The 17,520-nt window shown below is 29.3% G+C and overlaps 1 protein-coding gene across 4 annotated transcripts in view; it reads left to right on the top strand.

Moving 5' to 3' along the window:
- The first annotated feature begins 3,482 nt into the window (after positions 1 to 3,482).
- Positions 3,483 to 17,520, top strand: part of LOC126845968 (pikachurin) — a 44,901-nt gene continuing 30,863 nt past the window's right edge. For all 4 annotated transcript variants that reach the window (XM_050585058.1, XM_050585057.1, XM_050585059.1 and 1 more), the window contains exon 1: positions 3,483 to 3,895. In XM_050585058.1, coding sequence (XP_050441015.1) covers positions 3,778 to 3,895 — 118 coding nt within the window. In that variant the 5' untranslated portion in view covers positions 3,483 to 3,777. The remainder of the gene's footprint in view (positions 3,896 to 17,520) is intronic.

The raw sequence follows: 17,520 nt of genomic DNA, 5'->3' as shown, positions 1-17,520 counted from the left end.
GTTTTTAAAAGCTCCATGTAAACAAATTCGGTTCTAGTCATAGAAATTTAAATTTACAAAATTATTATTAAATATATTATATAATAATAAAAATAATATTAAAAATACTACTTATAAATAATAATAATAAAATTGTCTATAAAAAACGGGTTGACGTCGTTATATTTATAATGTATTATTATAATGTGTTTGATTGAATTATTAAAAAAAAATACAAGTTTAGCTTTGACTAAATAATTGTACCCATGTTAATAATCATACTTATAAAGAACTATACCGATTCTAAACAGCCAACAAATAAAAACATTTAAAATGCTATGTATAATTTTTTTTTTTTTTGTAAGGTTATGAAAAAAAATCTACCTTTCTATTGAAGTTTATCAAGTTTATGCGAGAGGGTTTGATATGTTAAATATGATGGTGAATTTATAGTAGACAGCTAAAGTATGTTTCGTTGTACTAATGTTTTTGGCAGAAAAACAAATATTATCTTTACAATTTTCTTATGAAATTGTAAATGGGAGTTCCACGCAAACGTGTAAATATTTGTCATTTATATAAAATTATTTATATACTGACGTGTACTTGAGTATTATGTTATCTTAGTAGTTTTGTGTGCCCACTGTAATACTCTTATTTAAACATTGTTTTGTTGGTGACGCTGCCTTGTTGTTGTACTCCTAACAGTTGTATGAATCATATTAAAATTTTAGTTCTTAAATAATGGATATTAAAAAATAAGTCACGACATTCTCATATTATAGACGACTACGGGTATTTTTAATTCGAATTTCAAATATATAATTTTATTTGTTACAACAGAAAAAAGTCACTAGGGGGATTCTATATAGTAGCAAAATGACATAATACATATGAAAGCAATTGCATAAAAAGCTTTGTATTATAATTTTAAAAAAAGATTTTCAAAAAAAAAGAAGGGTTTTTATTATTCTCAATAATTTCAGGTGTTCTATTTAATTATGTATCACAATTTTCAAGGTTAATCATCACAATCACAATCTAGTTCGTATACCAACAATTAATATTATACTAGTGTAATCATTATAGATATAATCAACAATTAAATATTTTTTTTCTTTTTTAAAAGGCAATATAATTTATTCTCTAGGAAGTTTTTGGTACAAAAGTAAGACACAAAAATATTATACCTATCTGTCTAATATGAATTAAACTGACAATGGCAGTCGCATTCTACAAGCTAAAATATACTCGTAGAAAATTTTTTTTCATTAAGATACCACATTTTATTTTTTCATCATATCATCATAGTGCTAGATGCTTTTTGTTCGACGACTGTTGTAATTATTAAACTAGGATACAGCAACTGTCCAGAGAAATAATAATATAATTTCCAAATGTAAATTAATTTACAATTATTAGATTATTATATTTTGTTAGTGATTTACTATAATAATGTAAAGCCATTAAAGTATGATATAGTACCAGACCTTGTTCAAAAAGTATTGAGAGGCGAGAGCTATTGACCTACATTTTACAAAATGTATTGAAGACTATAAAACATGCTTTAATCAACATAAACCAAAACGTTTGTGAAAAAACTTATCCATGCAAAAAGTAATCAGCTGTTAGTGATGAGTACAATATTTTTATCGAACTGAGACCTACGAGAACATAAACAGTAATTGTACTATTAACTCAAAATAATAAGGTTATATGAATTGTATTCTATTCGAAATACTTGGGAACCATCTTTATACCTACTTAAAATTACATACCTACATAAATGTTTTTATGATAAAAAACATTTACAAGGTATGATTTATAAGGAGAAAAGTTTCACGATAACAGAACATCGTTAATTTTTGTCATAAATCGATTTTTTACTAAAAATATCATTAAAATTATGTTTTAAAGAACAGGAACCATTAAAACCATTAATTTATAGATGACCCATTGCTACTGGTTAGTAGTCTAATAACATTATTAAACTGGCCTAACAGCACTTTGAAATTTTGAATACACACTTTCACATAACATTTTTAATTGTTGCTTTGTTTGACTAAATGCGAATTTCCACACTGCAGTATTTCAATGCTGTATACTATACAGTGTATAGTATTGTAACATATTATATTGTATGTTCATTTAAGAAATAAATAGTTACATTTTATAATAAATATTAAATTAAATATTTACATAATACTACCTACTTATAAATATCCACGAGTACTTGTAATACAAAATGTGGGTACACGTTTTATGTTCTACAATATTGTTTTTTTGACTAAGTAGGTAAGTCTTACGAAATTCACAACTAAAAAAAAGCACAACAGAAAGTATTACAGCGCATAAACATAGATATTATTTTTGAAAATAGTAATAAGTTTGAAAGTTAGTTGGAAGTTAGAAAAAGTAAAATTTTGACATTTTCAAAACTAGTAGCCATATTGATCACGCTATGGCACGGTCAATCAATTGTTTTTTTGACACAAACTTAAGTAAAATTATATTGTTAACAAAATTACATACGTTTGTTAAGTCTGTACACCAAGTTTAACCAAAATTTTAACGATTTACCCCCAAAAATTGCCATTCAAATAATACACTTTTATTTTTAGTGCAGACAAAATAACACAGATCACATATTAGTACAAAATAGTAAAGATAATTTCACTATATCAGACAGTAAAAAAGCAAAATAGAAAATTAAAATTTTAAATTTACTGTACTGAAAATATAACAAAATTTCAAAATTGTATTATTCATTTACCATCTGTTAGAAAAATAGTGTGTTTTGATTTTATTTGTTTTCTGCGATGATATTGATCAATATGTGCCGAATAGTTAAAAACCAGTTATAGCAGTCAAAGATTAGTGGGTATTTCTCAAAAAGATGAGAGTACTAGTTTAGTTAGATTTCAAATAAAATATATCCATTTAATACCCTCAAAGATGTTGCTTCATATTTCAATTTTAACTTTTTGATGAGTAATATACGAGGTAAATGTGCAATTTAAAATAGTTATTATTAAAAAAACTCAACCAATTCGCATAATGTGATATTACAGTCATATTATGGGAAGTTGGTCAAGCATGGATTTTATGCCCAGAATTATTTCACTTAAAATTACTTACACTCGTCTGGAAAACATTCAAGACGAAACTGTAAAACTTAAAACCGTTTTTAGTTGGTTAAAAACGAATAGAGGTTAATACAGATTAACATTTTTGCTCAAAGTTGTACAGTACAAGTATTAAGTACAGTATTAAGTAAGTTAGTACAACTTGTACTAACTATTGTTTATATTGCTATGACGATATGGCGCCAAAACCTATAATGATTGTGTTCGGAAGGTCTTTGGAATTTTCCAAGGGACTTTCAGTGGCAGACACGGCTGTTGGCCATAACCGGTAGATGGCACGACTACTGGCGAAAAGCGTCGACGATTTCACCTAGTGACTATAGTGTGAACAGGCAGACTGTCAGTCGCCTAAAAGAACTTGAAAGGTCCGCAACGCATCGACTAAGGGGGTCGTGTTTGGTTTTTTTTTTGTTCAAATTTTTGTTTATAGATTTTTTTTTTTTTTATTCTCCGTTTTAAGCATATCCTGGGTTAGTCGAGACAGAATTGACGGGTTTTTTTGTTGTTGAAGAACAGTCATGATTAGAAAGTTATAATGAAGTGACAAGTTGTCAGGGAAGACAGTATGACATTTCCGCCGAGAAAACGCAAGGGCGCGAATAGTAGTTGTGGATAAATGGTTTTCGGTCATTGAAATTTGTGCCAAGTTAATATGAGTGAATATCGGTTGACCGCAATGGCCATAGCCGTTTTTTTAACGGTGGCGGTAACAGTTGTTTGCGAAACACAGACAGCGGAAAAAAATTTACAATTCGAGGCTGCATTTCAGGGTAAGTCCTCAGATTTATTAATAATTTCATCATTCGATTGTTTCTGGTTTTTCAATGACTTATGTTATAATTAACAATAGTTGCGTAAAACGTTGTGGCTAGATAAAAATGGTTTCGGTAAGACCGTTTTGTCAACAACAACGTTGAACTTCATAATATGTAGTGGCTAAAAGGGTGATACGTCTCATAAGGACCACAGGATAAAAACACTTTTTTTTGTTTTAACTTTTATTATTAGCACCTTGTTGTTTTTTAATGGAATGTTTGTCCAAAATAATTTTTTCCTGTTGGTGTTGCAGTAGTGTTTGATCGAAAACTTTTTTACGCCGCACCGCTTTTATTTTTTTGGAAAAATGTATGAGAAACTGTTCACGATTCAAACAATTACAGATTGGCTAAACCTAAAATGTATAAAAACGAATTATATATTTCAAAAATAGTAACGTGATCACATATGTCATATCTAATATATTACCGTTATAAAAAAATAAAATCATAATAAAATAAAGTGTAGTTGGTGTAAAAAAATGTAGGTCGCTGCTATCCATTATCTTATTTATATTCTTAAAATAAGAATATAATAAAAACAAATTATGTATATATGTTTAGACTAACGTTGTACGCTACTTTTACGTTAAATATAACATACATATTGAACATACATATTAAATGTCGTTTATTAAACAGGTTTTAAATGAAAAAAGGCGAACCGGCGTTTGGTGTTTAAACAAGGCGCGTTGTATATGCAAAATGAATGCAGAAGTGCGTTGCGTACTATTTATTTTAATAGACAAATCTGTTTATCACTAAATAATAATAATACTGACGTGTAATAATAGAAATGTTCCTTCCTCGCATTCCTAACCTTCTATCATAATCTGTTAGCGAAGTAACATCTAGTTAAACGTAATTACATGGGCCAACTTTAACAAAGAATTAAAATCTCATTTATCACTAATGTCAGTAAAAAGATACCTTGTGGGACTTGGGGCGGTAGATTTGTTTGGAATCGAGTTACGACCGCCACTTGACGGGTTCAGGTAGCCTTTGGGATCTTTAAAGAATCATCAGTCTCTCTCTCATCCATGTATGACATTTACAGAGTCGTGTTAAGTGCAAAAACAATTTTTTTTTCATCTACCTACTTAATCCTAATCAATACGTATTTAAGTAACGGTATACACTGTAGAGCATGTTAATATATTTTACAGAACTGCCCGATGTGTGTATAATACAAAACGGTTCATATGATAAAGTCTGGTAACTTTTGGCAACATAAAAATGGTTACTTTGTGATAATGTTGTACAACAATAGCTGTACAATATTATTATAATAATTGTATAACAATAGCAATTGTTTTTTTTTGGAGTTTTGACTAAACGTAAAGACGGTGAGCTAAGTTTAACAAAGCAACGGATATCCGGAACACCCTGTACATACTATATTATGCAGAAAAGTATACAACGGGAATTTTAGAATTGAATTCCACAAGTAAAATATAAGGATCGTGAATAACGTCTTATGTATGGCGGGCGGGGCTGGTGTTTTAAAGAGGTTTATCCAAACGACAGCCGTTCGCCATGAGTGCGATAAATTATAAGGGGTTAACCACAAGTGTTGGTGTGTGTGTGGGAGTGGAAACAAAGAAAGGCCAGTTTGGTACGTTTAAACAAGCATAAACATGCGGTAATTGCATGATACTTGTTAGAGGAAATTGCACACCCAAGGGTTGACGGACGCTGCCTTGAAAGTTTTGTCCACCCACATAACTGAGTATACTTGAGTACCTTTAACATCAAAAATGCATTCAAACCGAAAGTCCTTTGTCTAGTTTATATAATAAAAACGATTATTGAGGTTATTATAAGATTACAAGTCTAAATCTTGTTTTTTTTATTTGTCTTATTATTTGCATTGTATAGTAATTTATGGTAATAACCTTAACATTTATATTATATAGTCTCGGCCTGTAGTAAATTCTCTAGAACACTTTTGCCTGATTTAACATTTTTTATTGAGTTTAACTTCTATCAATTAAAAAAACAAAACTTATAAAGAAATTTTTCTTAAATGTATTAGTACATCAATTTTTTTTTTATTGAAACACGATTTAAACAAAACAATTGTTTTCTTGTATTGAGATTCTAATGAAATTATTTTTTTTTATCAAATTTTGATAAAAAATCACCAATTCTATATTATTAAAAAGGATTTGTTCAATTCTGTTAAATTGACACTGCCAATTTTTTAAAAGCAATATTGAGTAGGCGTCCGCTTAAAGCGACAATGAAAATTAAAATAAGGACCACCCTAATACACACCAAAAATTATTATTATGAAATCGTTGGAAAATCCAATTACGTGTTGGGGGAGGGCGAGTTCCATAAAATTTAATTTGAAGCCGGCTGTGAAGTTTGCAATCAGTTGGTAAGCGCACACGTACCAAAAGTATATAGATTTGATCTCGTCACACTCATAATCGCTTTGTTTGCCGATAAATATTAATAAAAATATTAACAATGCCAAACACCGTATTGTATGCATTATACACGTGTAAGTATAATACCCTAAAATGATAATTAATTACATGCATTCATTGTGTAAAGTCACGCCGTCACGTACAACGGTATAATAAATTACAATATAAATTATAATACATTATATATTATAATCGCTGTACTTAGACTTTTTGTACTTAGTAAACTATTTATTTTAAAGTTCTTTGAGTGACTATCCCACATTTATTCGATTATATTCAACTATCGACTTACTTGCGTTTTGCGGATTTTTTAATGCATATTTAAGCCCATTATTATAGCTATCTTTTTGTATTCTTTTATTCTATATATATATATATATATGTATATATATACATTAGTTCTTTTGAACCTAGAGTTTCATATTGAATAGCCAACCTAAGACCAGCATTGCATAGTGTACCGACCCCAGGGATAACAGTAAGTGCTATAAAAATAATTCTTTTAAATTATTAATAATAAGTTAAACAAATAATATTATTGTAATTTATACTATTAATGTTTTATGTTATTCTAGTTTTTATAATAATGATTAATGTTGTAAGACTTCTAGTTTCAAACTTAAACCATAGTTAAGTCAATTGAAACTAGAAAGCATTATTTTAAATCACGTTTTCCGCTATATATACATTCGTAACTCGATTATCGATTGTGTTTCTTTGTTGCATTATTATTTTTTAATTTTTTTTTTAATTACAGTATGAACGTTTTTGTTATGCGCTTTGTTGCGTTTAGGTATGTAGCACAAAACCTTGTCTTATAATCAATAAACATACACACACGCACACGCATACGCCGAACACGAATCAGCCATCAGCACACATTTAATATTGATAAACTTATAGCATTACTTGCAATGTTGCAAGTCTATCAACTCATAAATTCACATTTAAGACTACAATAATTTATTATCGATGAATTACAGTTTTACAAACTATTACTTTTAACGGCGTATCATTAATATATAATGATTAATATATTTATATACTTACTGCCAGTGAGTTTCTACCCTTTAAATAGTAAGTTAGTTCTATGTAAAGTTTTGACATTTTGTATATTTTTTTATTCTCATAAGTACGATTTTTAAACAAGAACCAAGATACATCAATTATTTTTCCGCTAAACTCGCATCAAAATTTCTCTAGCGCCTCATTTAGTTATTTTTATATCACTTCTAAAATATTAAATAACTTGCAAAACAAAAATCAGAATCTTCTATTTTTTTTTTGTGTGTGTACCTGTAAATATAATTACGAATTGATAAGCCAATACGATAAGCCATAAGAGGATCGAAAGAATATTTATCATTTGCTATCTATTTTCTTTATTTATTTTAAAGTGACTTCCGTATTGGGAAAAATGTATATATATAATACTCGTGTATTTGACGAAAATATGTGATTATGATTTATATTTTAATGTTTCGTATTCGTGAATAAGTCATTACATTGTTGTCTGATTTAGTTTAATGTTCGTTTGTGGCTCAAAGTATAGCGGTCGCAGTCGGGGATAATTGGCGAATGCGACAGCGATGGCGGTTCACAGGTGTGCAACAACAGGGCCGGCTAAAAAAAATCAATTCCGACATAAGTTTGGCCAAGGTTTAACAATCGCGTGGTCGCTTTCTTTCATTTTTTACACCTCTACGATGCAGATTTTGTAGACACTTTCGTCGAAATGAGAGAATCTTAAACTTTTCGTTGTTCGAATTTAGTACGCCGATAGAAAGCGTCATGTTCATAGCTTATTCTGGTCTAATTGACTGTGTAAACGCGGGATGTCCTTCCTAGCGCTTGGTTAAACGTTTAAAAGTGTTAAAAGAAAATACGGGCTTTATCCCTCGTCAAGAGGGACAGAACAAAACACTCGAGGGCCTACTACGCAAATAGAGCAACAGGTCCGCGTATAAATTGCTGTAAAATGATTTATACACTGGCATTTTAAAATTTTCTAAAATATCGACAATGCAAACCACCTGGGCGAATCGAGAACAGACTCGGATTGATGCTTACAAAGACCATTCGTCAAACAGCAAACGTCGACGATGACGTGAAGGGGTTTCACGTGTTTCGGCCATAAGGTCGTTAAACCTTTAAGTGGGGCGAGTGATACGTATTATATACATACAAAATCCATTTATATGTTTAATATGTTTATAAGTATAATGTACATATTACTCTATTAGAGGTACCTGTGTGTATATTCGACGGCTTTTCCTGGCGTCCTTGTGTACCGCCGCGGCGACTGCCGTAACAGTCTCGTGTATTGATTAACAACAAATGCCCCGGCGACAGGAACGGTCGGGGGTTCGGTTCACCCCCAAACACGTCTAGCTATCATCCACCACACAATATACCACAAACTATAACAATGATGATATGTTGTGCCCACTCGCACTATGACCATAGAAAAAAGAAATCGTTTTTTTCTTATGCATCATTAAGCACAATCACTCCAAGGTGAGATCTTATCATCACTCTGATGGTGAGAAAATGGCGTCTCTATTAATAGTATTATAAAATATTATTTTCAGATCACAAGAGTTTACTGTAATGGACATATATATTTGTATTGGGTGCAAACGAGTGTAACTTAAATCATCGACCATTCCAACAGCATTTAACAACACATTCATAATGTGTCATTTTTGCGCAATCATATTTTGGAGGAAAAAAGCCAGTACAGTGGGGTCAAGGCATAGTGGGGTCGAAGCATAGTGGAAACGGGGAGGTAACAGGTCAACAGGAATTATTGTAATTGAATGAGTTCAATTTTACTCACTCATTACTTGTACTTTTACTTTATGACGGTGTCTACAGTAGCTAACTATAGGTATTGTAGTGCAAAAGAAAACAAGTGATAATATTAATAGAATGTCAGACAATTATCGTTTTGCTGCATGTATGAACTATGGAATCATCCCCGATTGCCCGCAACCGGTTAATTTCTGTTATTATTTTAAATGTACATCTTTGGTTGTATTTTAAATGGTGACACGGATGTGACTCGCGGCCAAGCTGATAGATATAATCAGTATACTCGAGCTGCGAGCGCAACCTGATGATGGTGCTCAAATTATTATTGTTCATCTAATCAATTCTATGGACCCAAAACCAGTTATCAGCTCATCACCGACTACTGATTTATTGATTATAAGTTGAAACCAAATAAATTCGATTTTAATTGAGCGCGCACCTCCCGTCTGGACCTTTACACAATATTACCTAGCTACTATATTTAAATAAATACATAAAAAAAATCACATTAACGATAAGAGAATGTTTAATATATATTTTAAATGACAAACGCCAGTTGTGTATCTGGTTTTTTCTTTTTTAATATTTTCCAAAAAATTGTGTGACAGCGATTTTTTTTTTTTTAGTTTATTATTTTTCGTGTTTGCTTAAATTATTTTAGTCTACGTACACACGTATACGGTTATAAAATAAAATGACACGTTTTATAAATTTTATTTGTTACCAAATTGTTATTACATACAACAAAAATATCTACAAGTCAGATATACATAATATTAATTCGATTAATCTACACTGCAAATCGGTAATTCGGTGCTAACGGTATTTAAATCAATCCCGATTGTAACCTTTCCCGCCACGTCGTATGCGAAGCCCAAATTGTAGAACCAACTGCCCGAAATTTCACTAACGCAAATTCAAGATCTCCTTGTATCTTCCCACGACGTTGGATTTGTCCACTGGCTTCCGGTTCGACGATATGGCTTCAAGTATTACGGGTATGGGATCCGTGATATCTTTGCCGTTGTTTATTAGAAAAAAATGTATTATTTTGGAATTATACACAATAACAGGTTATAAACTAAATTTCAAGTTTGTAAACCTATAATATTATTCAAAGTCCACATTTATTGTGTTAAAATTTAAAAAAACACTATTTAGGTTTTTTCATTATAAATAAAAAAATATGACTATAGATTTTGTTTTTCTTACACATCCTATAGATGATAACGGTAATGATTTTATGCATTCATGTAACGATAATTTACAATTCTTTTTATTATTATTATTGTGCATGTATGGATAGAGGCATTTCTAATGAATGTTCTATAAAAATTTCGAATTGATCCGATCATTTTTCGTGAAGTTATAGCTAATAAAAGTTGACGGTTGAAAAAGTTTTCCCGGTTTTGGGGATGAATGAGTGGACTTTTTCTACTTTCGACCTACCAAAGAACCATCTGCATAAGATTTCAGATATGTAAAGAGAAAAAAAAATACATCAATATAAAATCAATATCTTCTCAGCTATCGCATCAAAGCTAAAATATTTTCCAAACGGTCAAACAATTTTTAAAATGAAATTATACTCCTTTAAGATATTTAAATACAGAATATTTAAAAATGTTTGAAACAGTTTTTATACCGTAGCTCGTATAGTATTTGTGTCATAAAATTCTGAAGACTGTTCAACAGTTTAAGATTCCAAAAAATGAACAAGAAAACTCGGATAAATTGCTACCTAAGACTTATAATTAGTCAATTTTTTTCAAAATATTCCTCTCTAAATTGATCATTAGAATTCCATTAACTTATATAGTTTTAAAATTCACCTTCAATTTTTAATTATTTTATTTTCTTAAGACAAAAGCTTTTATAATTAATAAAGTTTTAGGCAAGGTGAAATTTAATATATTATTTTTATTAACACTCTTAGCTCACTCGTACTACAACGCTAATCCTTATTTTAAACTGCATTTAATTTGGGAAATAATTATTCATAAATGCAATTTTTATTTGATAAGAACCTTTTTAAAATAAATAAACAATTAAATATAATAGTACCGGATTAAAATAAATAAATTAGAACTTACATTGGTAATAATATGACGCAGTTTGAAGAAGAGTGCGATTTTGATACAACTTAATTAATATTAACAAATATTAACATGGGTAATAGTAGTTTTACAAACTATATAGAAGTAGACGTTAACAATGGTATTTTTCCATAAGCAATCAAAGTTAGTACTGGATTTGTATTTAACCATTTTCGACGATAAATAATACATATAAGTTTTATAAAACCGAATTGGCGTCATCACGAGGTGTGCAAACGATGAACAATTGTTACCTGATAGTTTACAAAAGTACACTTAGTTTGTTATATGTATTTACATAAAAACTATTGTAGGAATTATTTACCTATTAACTAGGACAAAAGTGTTTTGAAACAACTGAAAAATACACTTCCTGTATTTTATAGAAAACAACACTCTTGTAAACTACAACTTACATTGTTACATAACATTTTTAAATAAATACAATTTTCTTCTTAACTAAATATTAGACATATTACAAGTAAACGAATTATTATTGGTTTTTAAAAACTACATTGATATTCTCGTGTGCTTATATAAAAAATTGTTGAGCTTCGATTATGACCATTTGTTAAAATGCATTTAATGCTAGTAAAAATTATTTATTGATAACCTCTTAAAATATATTATTGTTAATGTACTTGTTATTATTAGTTTTTTCTAATTGGATTAATTTATTACAGTGTTTTAATATTTAAAATATTTACTTAAGCCTTTGGGGCGTTAATTTATTATAGAAGTTATCTATGATGTATATTTTTCTTTTAAAGGTATCGTATCTATCGTTACTATTTTTTCTCGAATTCAAACTTTAGCATTTTATCAAAATGGTTATTATCATTTCTATAGTCACACTCACACATATTATACTTTATGTGTCGCAACCATTTTGAGCGAATTACATTTTAACCCATATAAATAAAGCTATAGAGATTTTCTTTATTATAAATTTAGTTTGTTGCAAAAAATATTAAAATATATTTTCGAACTTAATAAAAGATAGCTTTATGTGATTATCAGTTTCGTCTTAGATACTAGAAAATATATAACAACGTTGGTGTTTTATACGTATATTTTCTTTAAAGATTAGTTTTTTAACAGTGAAAAAAAAGAGTAAAACAATTTTTTGTCAGATTAATTATTGAATTTAGTCTGATGTTGAAACTGGTAAGCAAAGATTTAGGACTGTAAGATTTTTAGCCGTTCCTCGAAAACAATGCAATTTTAATGAAAATGGATACGGTCCAAAAACGTTTAATTGCCTTTGCCGTGGTACTGTGGTAGTATACGATCTTTTGGACCGTCTATCTTTTAGACAGAAGATTAAAAGCCTGTGCCAAGACACACGTGTTGACACCAATTAGATTATCGCCTTTCTCTGTATAGCAAGGTGGAGGGTTGAAATTATTCCATTAAAAATAGTTGATTTAATTCAAAGAAAATCCTACCTTCAATTTCCTCTCATCCCTTGAAACTAAACGCTGCTTCTAATGTAATATTTATTTTACACAATAAACAGCGTACAATAATAATCTTTTAAAATGTGTTTTTATGAATATTAGTGTGGGAGTATATTTTTTCCGACCATAAATATTAATATTAAGCATTGAATATAAAAAAAGATATTATACTACAAAACAATTAGAAATAAAAAATAAAATAAACGAAATAAGAATGTTAAAATGTAAGTAAAATTAAATACAAATTTGAAATGGGAATAAGTGTGGGGAGACAATTCGGAATTTGTATCAGAAGGAAGAACTGAAGGAAGTTAAGCTCATTAGGTCAGAGCGTACTGAAAGAATGGATACAAAAATTAAATATAAACGAAGAGGAGAAAGTGTGACTATAAGAAAGCAGGGAGTATGAATAAATATAGACAAAAGAAAAACTGAGCCTTAATAATACGCTAGGTTTGTGAAATGGATAAAGTGATGGCGGAGGATTCAGAAATATGAATGTAAATTATGAATGAGATTAATAAACCCCACATTAAAATAAAACAAAATAAAGCGGAAAACTATGTAAAATTGTATCAGTTATAAATACAATATCGGTTCTAAGTGTAGAAGGAATGAGAATATAAGAAAATCATGAGCTTTTGACTCCGTGATTTCATAATAGTACTTACTACTTACCTAATATGGTAAGTCTAATCACATATAAGTTAATTACCATCAGATGTACTTTTTACACTGTACTACAATCAACTCGTAATAGTAAACCAAAGTTACCAAAATACATGTATTTATTTTTTTTTACTAAAAATAGGGAAATCTTTTTGAGAAATTGCTAATATTAAGTAGGTATCGTCTATGAACTGGAAGAAGACATTTTGTTACAAGACCGGTGACCAAGATGGTTATTTCTTGACCGGATAAACAATATCACTTGTATTACGACAAAAAAGTTCATGATGTAGTAATATAAACATCATTCTAACTATGGCTGCGTTTGTATTGTTTAGTAATAAGACGTTTAAATAAATAACAGTTTAAATTTAAAGTAAAATAATTTAATTACTATTAATTTATTGGTTAACTGTTAATTGTATGATAAAGTTTTTAACTAATTTATGTAATACAATTACTCTGAAACTTTGCACGAATGTCTGAATATATTATTAGCAAACACCTGAAGCTCAGTTATGCCTGTTTCCTCTTTGTTAAAGTACTTGAAATTAATTTTTAATATTATTAAATGGCGGTTAACTACCTACTAACCTCCTTTTAGAATTTACATGAAAATCACATTATGTGATTAAAAAAAAGGTTTTGAGCGTTGTGCATAATTAATTTCAGTGTCGAAAACCTGATCTAAGGATTTTATATCCGAGCAGGGATGTTTCGTAGGTTTATCAGTAGGTACTTCAAAACGGGTGTTTTACCGTTAGAGTTGGAGTTGCTTGCAGTTATTTCTAGTTATCTAGTTGAACCACATGATTTTTAAAGGGAAAATCGGTAATTTTCATCGAAACATTTTTAGAAATCAGACCGACAATAATAGGAAACGGTTTTTCGTATATGAGCCATTTTGGTTTTAAAAGTATAATATATATTTTATGTTCATTCGTACATTAGTCACCGCCGCCGCCGCCGCCCTTGGTCGTCCAGAATAGCAGTAACAAGAGAGAAGGGTAGTAAAAAAGCTGCTTTGATAACTTTTTTTTTTTCGCTCGTCCCGATCGATTAGTTATACACTCTCGTGTACGGTGTATTATTTATTATTGTTGAGTGCGCGAGGGGTCGCTGCCAAATTCGTGAGCAGGTAACATTAATAATAAAAAGCGTTACCGAACAAACGAGTGTATCTGTTTTAAACACACCGCAGTCGTACTCTGCATATATAGAACCCGAAGAATGTTTTTAATAATTTATGTACAACACAAGCCGTGTAAATGGAATGAAGGGCCCTTTAACAATACTACAAACAATGCGAAAATGTATAAAAACGAAATAGCTGTACACGCTGTGCTGCCAAACGTAATAATAACTATTGCATGTCCCCATGCCGATAGGACTTCAATTTGATAATTTAGCTATTTATAGTATATTTTGAGAAACAAAACAAGACGAGTGGACAGAGTAGTACCATCTGCTTGGCCATTTACTTCGTAGTAAATTAAGGGAAAATTAGTTTTTCGTCCCAATATATTTTTAAAGTCGTTCTCTACACATTTAGGTAAACAAAGTCTTACTCTGTCTACCGTGAAAGCACTTCTATTTAGAGTATACGAAATATGAACCCCGCACTGCTCTAGTGAAGTTCTACCACTGTGTATCCCAAGATGGCGAGATTTAATTAAGTTAAACTAGTTCCACGGAGTATGCTTTGATCTTTCATAACGAGCTTGACAGATTTTCAAAATATCAGGTTGAATAAACATTTTGATAGATTTACGTTACATTAAAGTTTAATTGACAGACCATGGTTTAATGTTTGATGTCTCAGACTATTATTATGAATGTTAGAGGGCTCATTAAACTTTTAATGAACGTTTACGTTTTACAATATTATACAATCTCACATTAACTTCCTATTTTATCTAAGAAATGAGTATTGTGTTGTTTTCTAAGCGTATCAAATTGTATTTTTCTATGAGTCCGTTCACATTACTTTCCTATTTGGCACTATCGATTTTTGATTGCCTAACAGCACCACAACTTGTACGGTTTTTTCTATTAATACTGAATGCACACACAATATGGTGATGAGGAGTTGGCAATTACTAACTAACGTTTTCCTCGGTGGAAGTACCGCGACTACTATGTATATAGACGACTGTATAAAATGACAGTATAACATTATTGTAATAGTGTTATGTAAACGAGAAACATAGTTTACGCATTTAAACTCAAACAACTCATAACCATCTAAGGGCGTACTTATATAATCGTACCCGTAGCTCATTCTTATAGTTATGTTCTTGGCATCCAAGCTTTTATTTAAAAGACTACACTAAAAAAAAAGTAAGGATCGGCTAAAAATGTACTTTTCAATACTTAATATTAAACGTTTTCATGTTTTCTTTTGTTTTAATTTTTAACATAGATTAAACTATAATACAGTTAACTCAGGGTAATTTAAAAATCAAAGTTAAAATGAAGAAAAATAAAAATATAAAAACATTTTAAATAGAAACTTTTTTACAGCGTTGGAAGTTAAAAGAGACAAATTACTTGAAAATGTAAAACATTTTATTTTGTTTAAGTTTGTGATATTGATAATCAACTGTTTTTTATTTGATTTTAATATATGTACTTTCGTCAAGAGCTAATAAACATCCATTTATCCATTAGTAAACATTAATCAAAAGTAACCAGCATACATATAAAAAAAAATATCTTCTTAACGATTGAAAAACTTTTGCCTCATTAGACAGTAAGGATCAAATAAAAAAAAATGTAGCATTATTTTTTTTTAAACATTTTTCACGCTTCTCGCGTACTTATATTTTATTATTAATATTGATCAAACATAATATATACTTTAAAGTACTAAAATATAACATAATATTCTTTCTAAGAATATATATTTTTTTTAACCCAAAATATGTTTAATTCTTAAGAAGTCTGTTTCTTTGATCATAATAAAATTATGTAGATGCTTTGCATATTTTATACAAGCGATGAAAGGAAACTTGTTTTGTTCATGTATTTACACCAAAATAATCTTAAGATATCATTGTTGGTTTTTTGTACTAGTAAACTTTGTAACTTTTAACTTAACTAAGTCTAAAAGCTTCGATAAAAATAAATCTCTTATCGAAGAATTGTTCTTCATTGATAAAAATAATATATATATATATATATATATATATATATATATATATATTGATTTTTAACAGGAAATATGAATAATATTACTCTAACAACTCTTCGATAAGAGATTTATTTTTATCGAAGCTTTGAGACTAAAATGATTAAAATTATGTGGATATGAGGTATGTCCAGGAAGTATAAACTAATAAATAATTTATGAAATAGCTAGACGTAACTCTTTAGTATAAAATTAAATGAGAGAAAACAAGTTAAAAGATGATTGTTACTAAACAAAATGGAATTATTGGTGGTATACGTGAGTACCCATTTTGTTTTAGATGTTGTATTCATATTTTTCATCTAGTAAGTGCATGAAAGTAATAAATACAAATCATTATTATGCTACAGTATATGTGTAGTTTTAAGCGGATTTACTATTAAAAAAAAAAAAACTAAACAACCAGAATATAGACCAAACTTGTTGGTTGTAATATAATTATCATTTTAGATAAAATATTTTAAAACGCACTTTTTAGTCAAAACTCTTCTATGGTTGGAATAAAGATTATAAAACGTCGCAAATTATACTTTATACAAGAGTGCAAAGCCTCTGTAGAAAAAATAACAATAAAATATTTCAACAACTTCAAAAGTTTAATCTCCTAAGTAAAATACGCTTTCAAATAAAAACCAAGGGTCGAGATAATCAACATTTTCCTAACGACCACCACCACGCCTCTTCGTTGCTATTATGTCGTAACCGTGTTCAATGTTTCTTCTTCTTTGGCTTCTTGAATCTTGTTAGATTATTATAAAAACAAAACGAAAATCATATAATAATATATATATATATATATTATTATATGATTTTCGTTTTGTTTTTATATGTATATATTATTTTATTATTATTGTAAACGAAAAATATGTGCGATTATCGGTGTTAACGTTTATTTTGTGACCACAACGGTAACACC

Source organism: Adelges cooleyi, unplaced genomic scaffold (assembly GCF_023614345.1).
Source record: "Adelges cooleyi isolate 19-005CV unplaced genomic scaffold, UGA_ACOO_1.1 ACOO_flye_CR_arks_rails_tigmint_CR_PRNA_8, whole genome shotgun sequence".
Taxonomy (NCBI): domain Eukaryota; kingdom Metazoa; phylum Arthropoda; class Insecta; order Hemiptera; family Adelgidae; genus Adelges; species Adelges cooleyi.
Note: the sequence above shows the minus strand (reverse complement) of the source record. Positions and strands in the feature narration are given on the sequence as shown.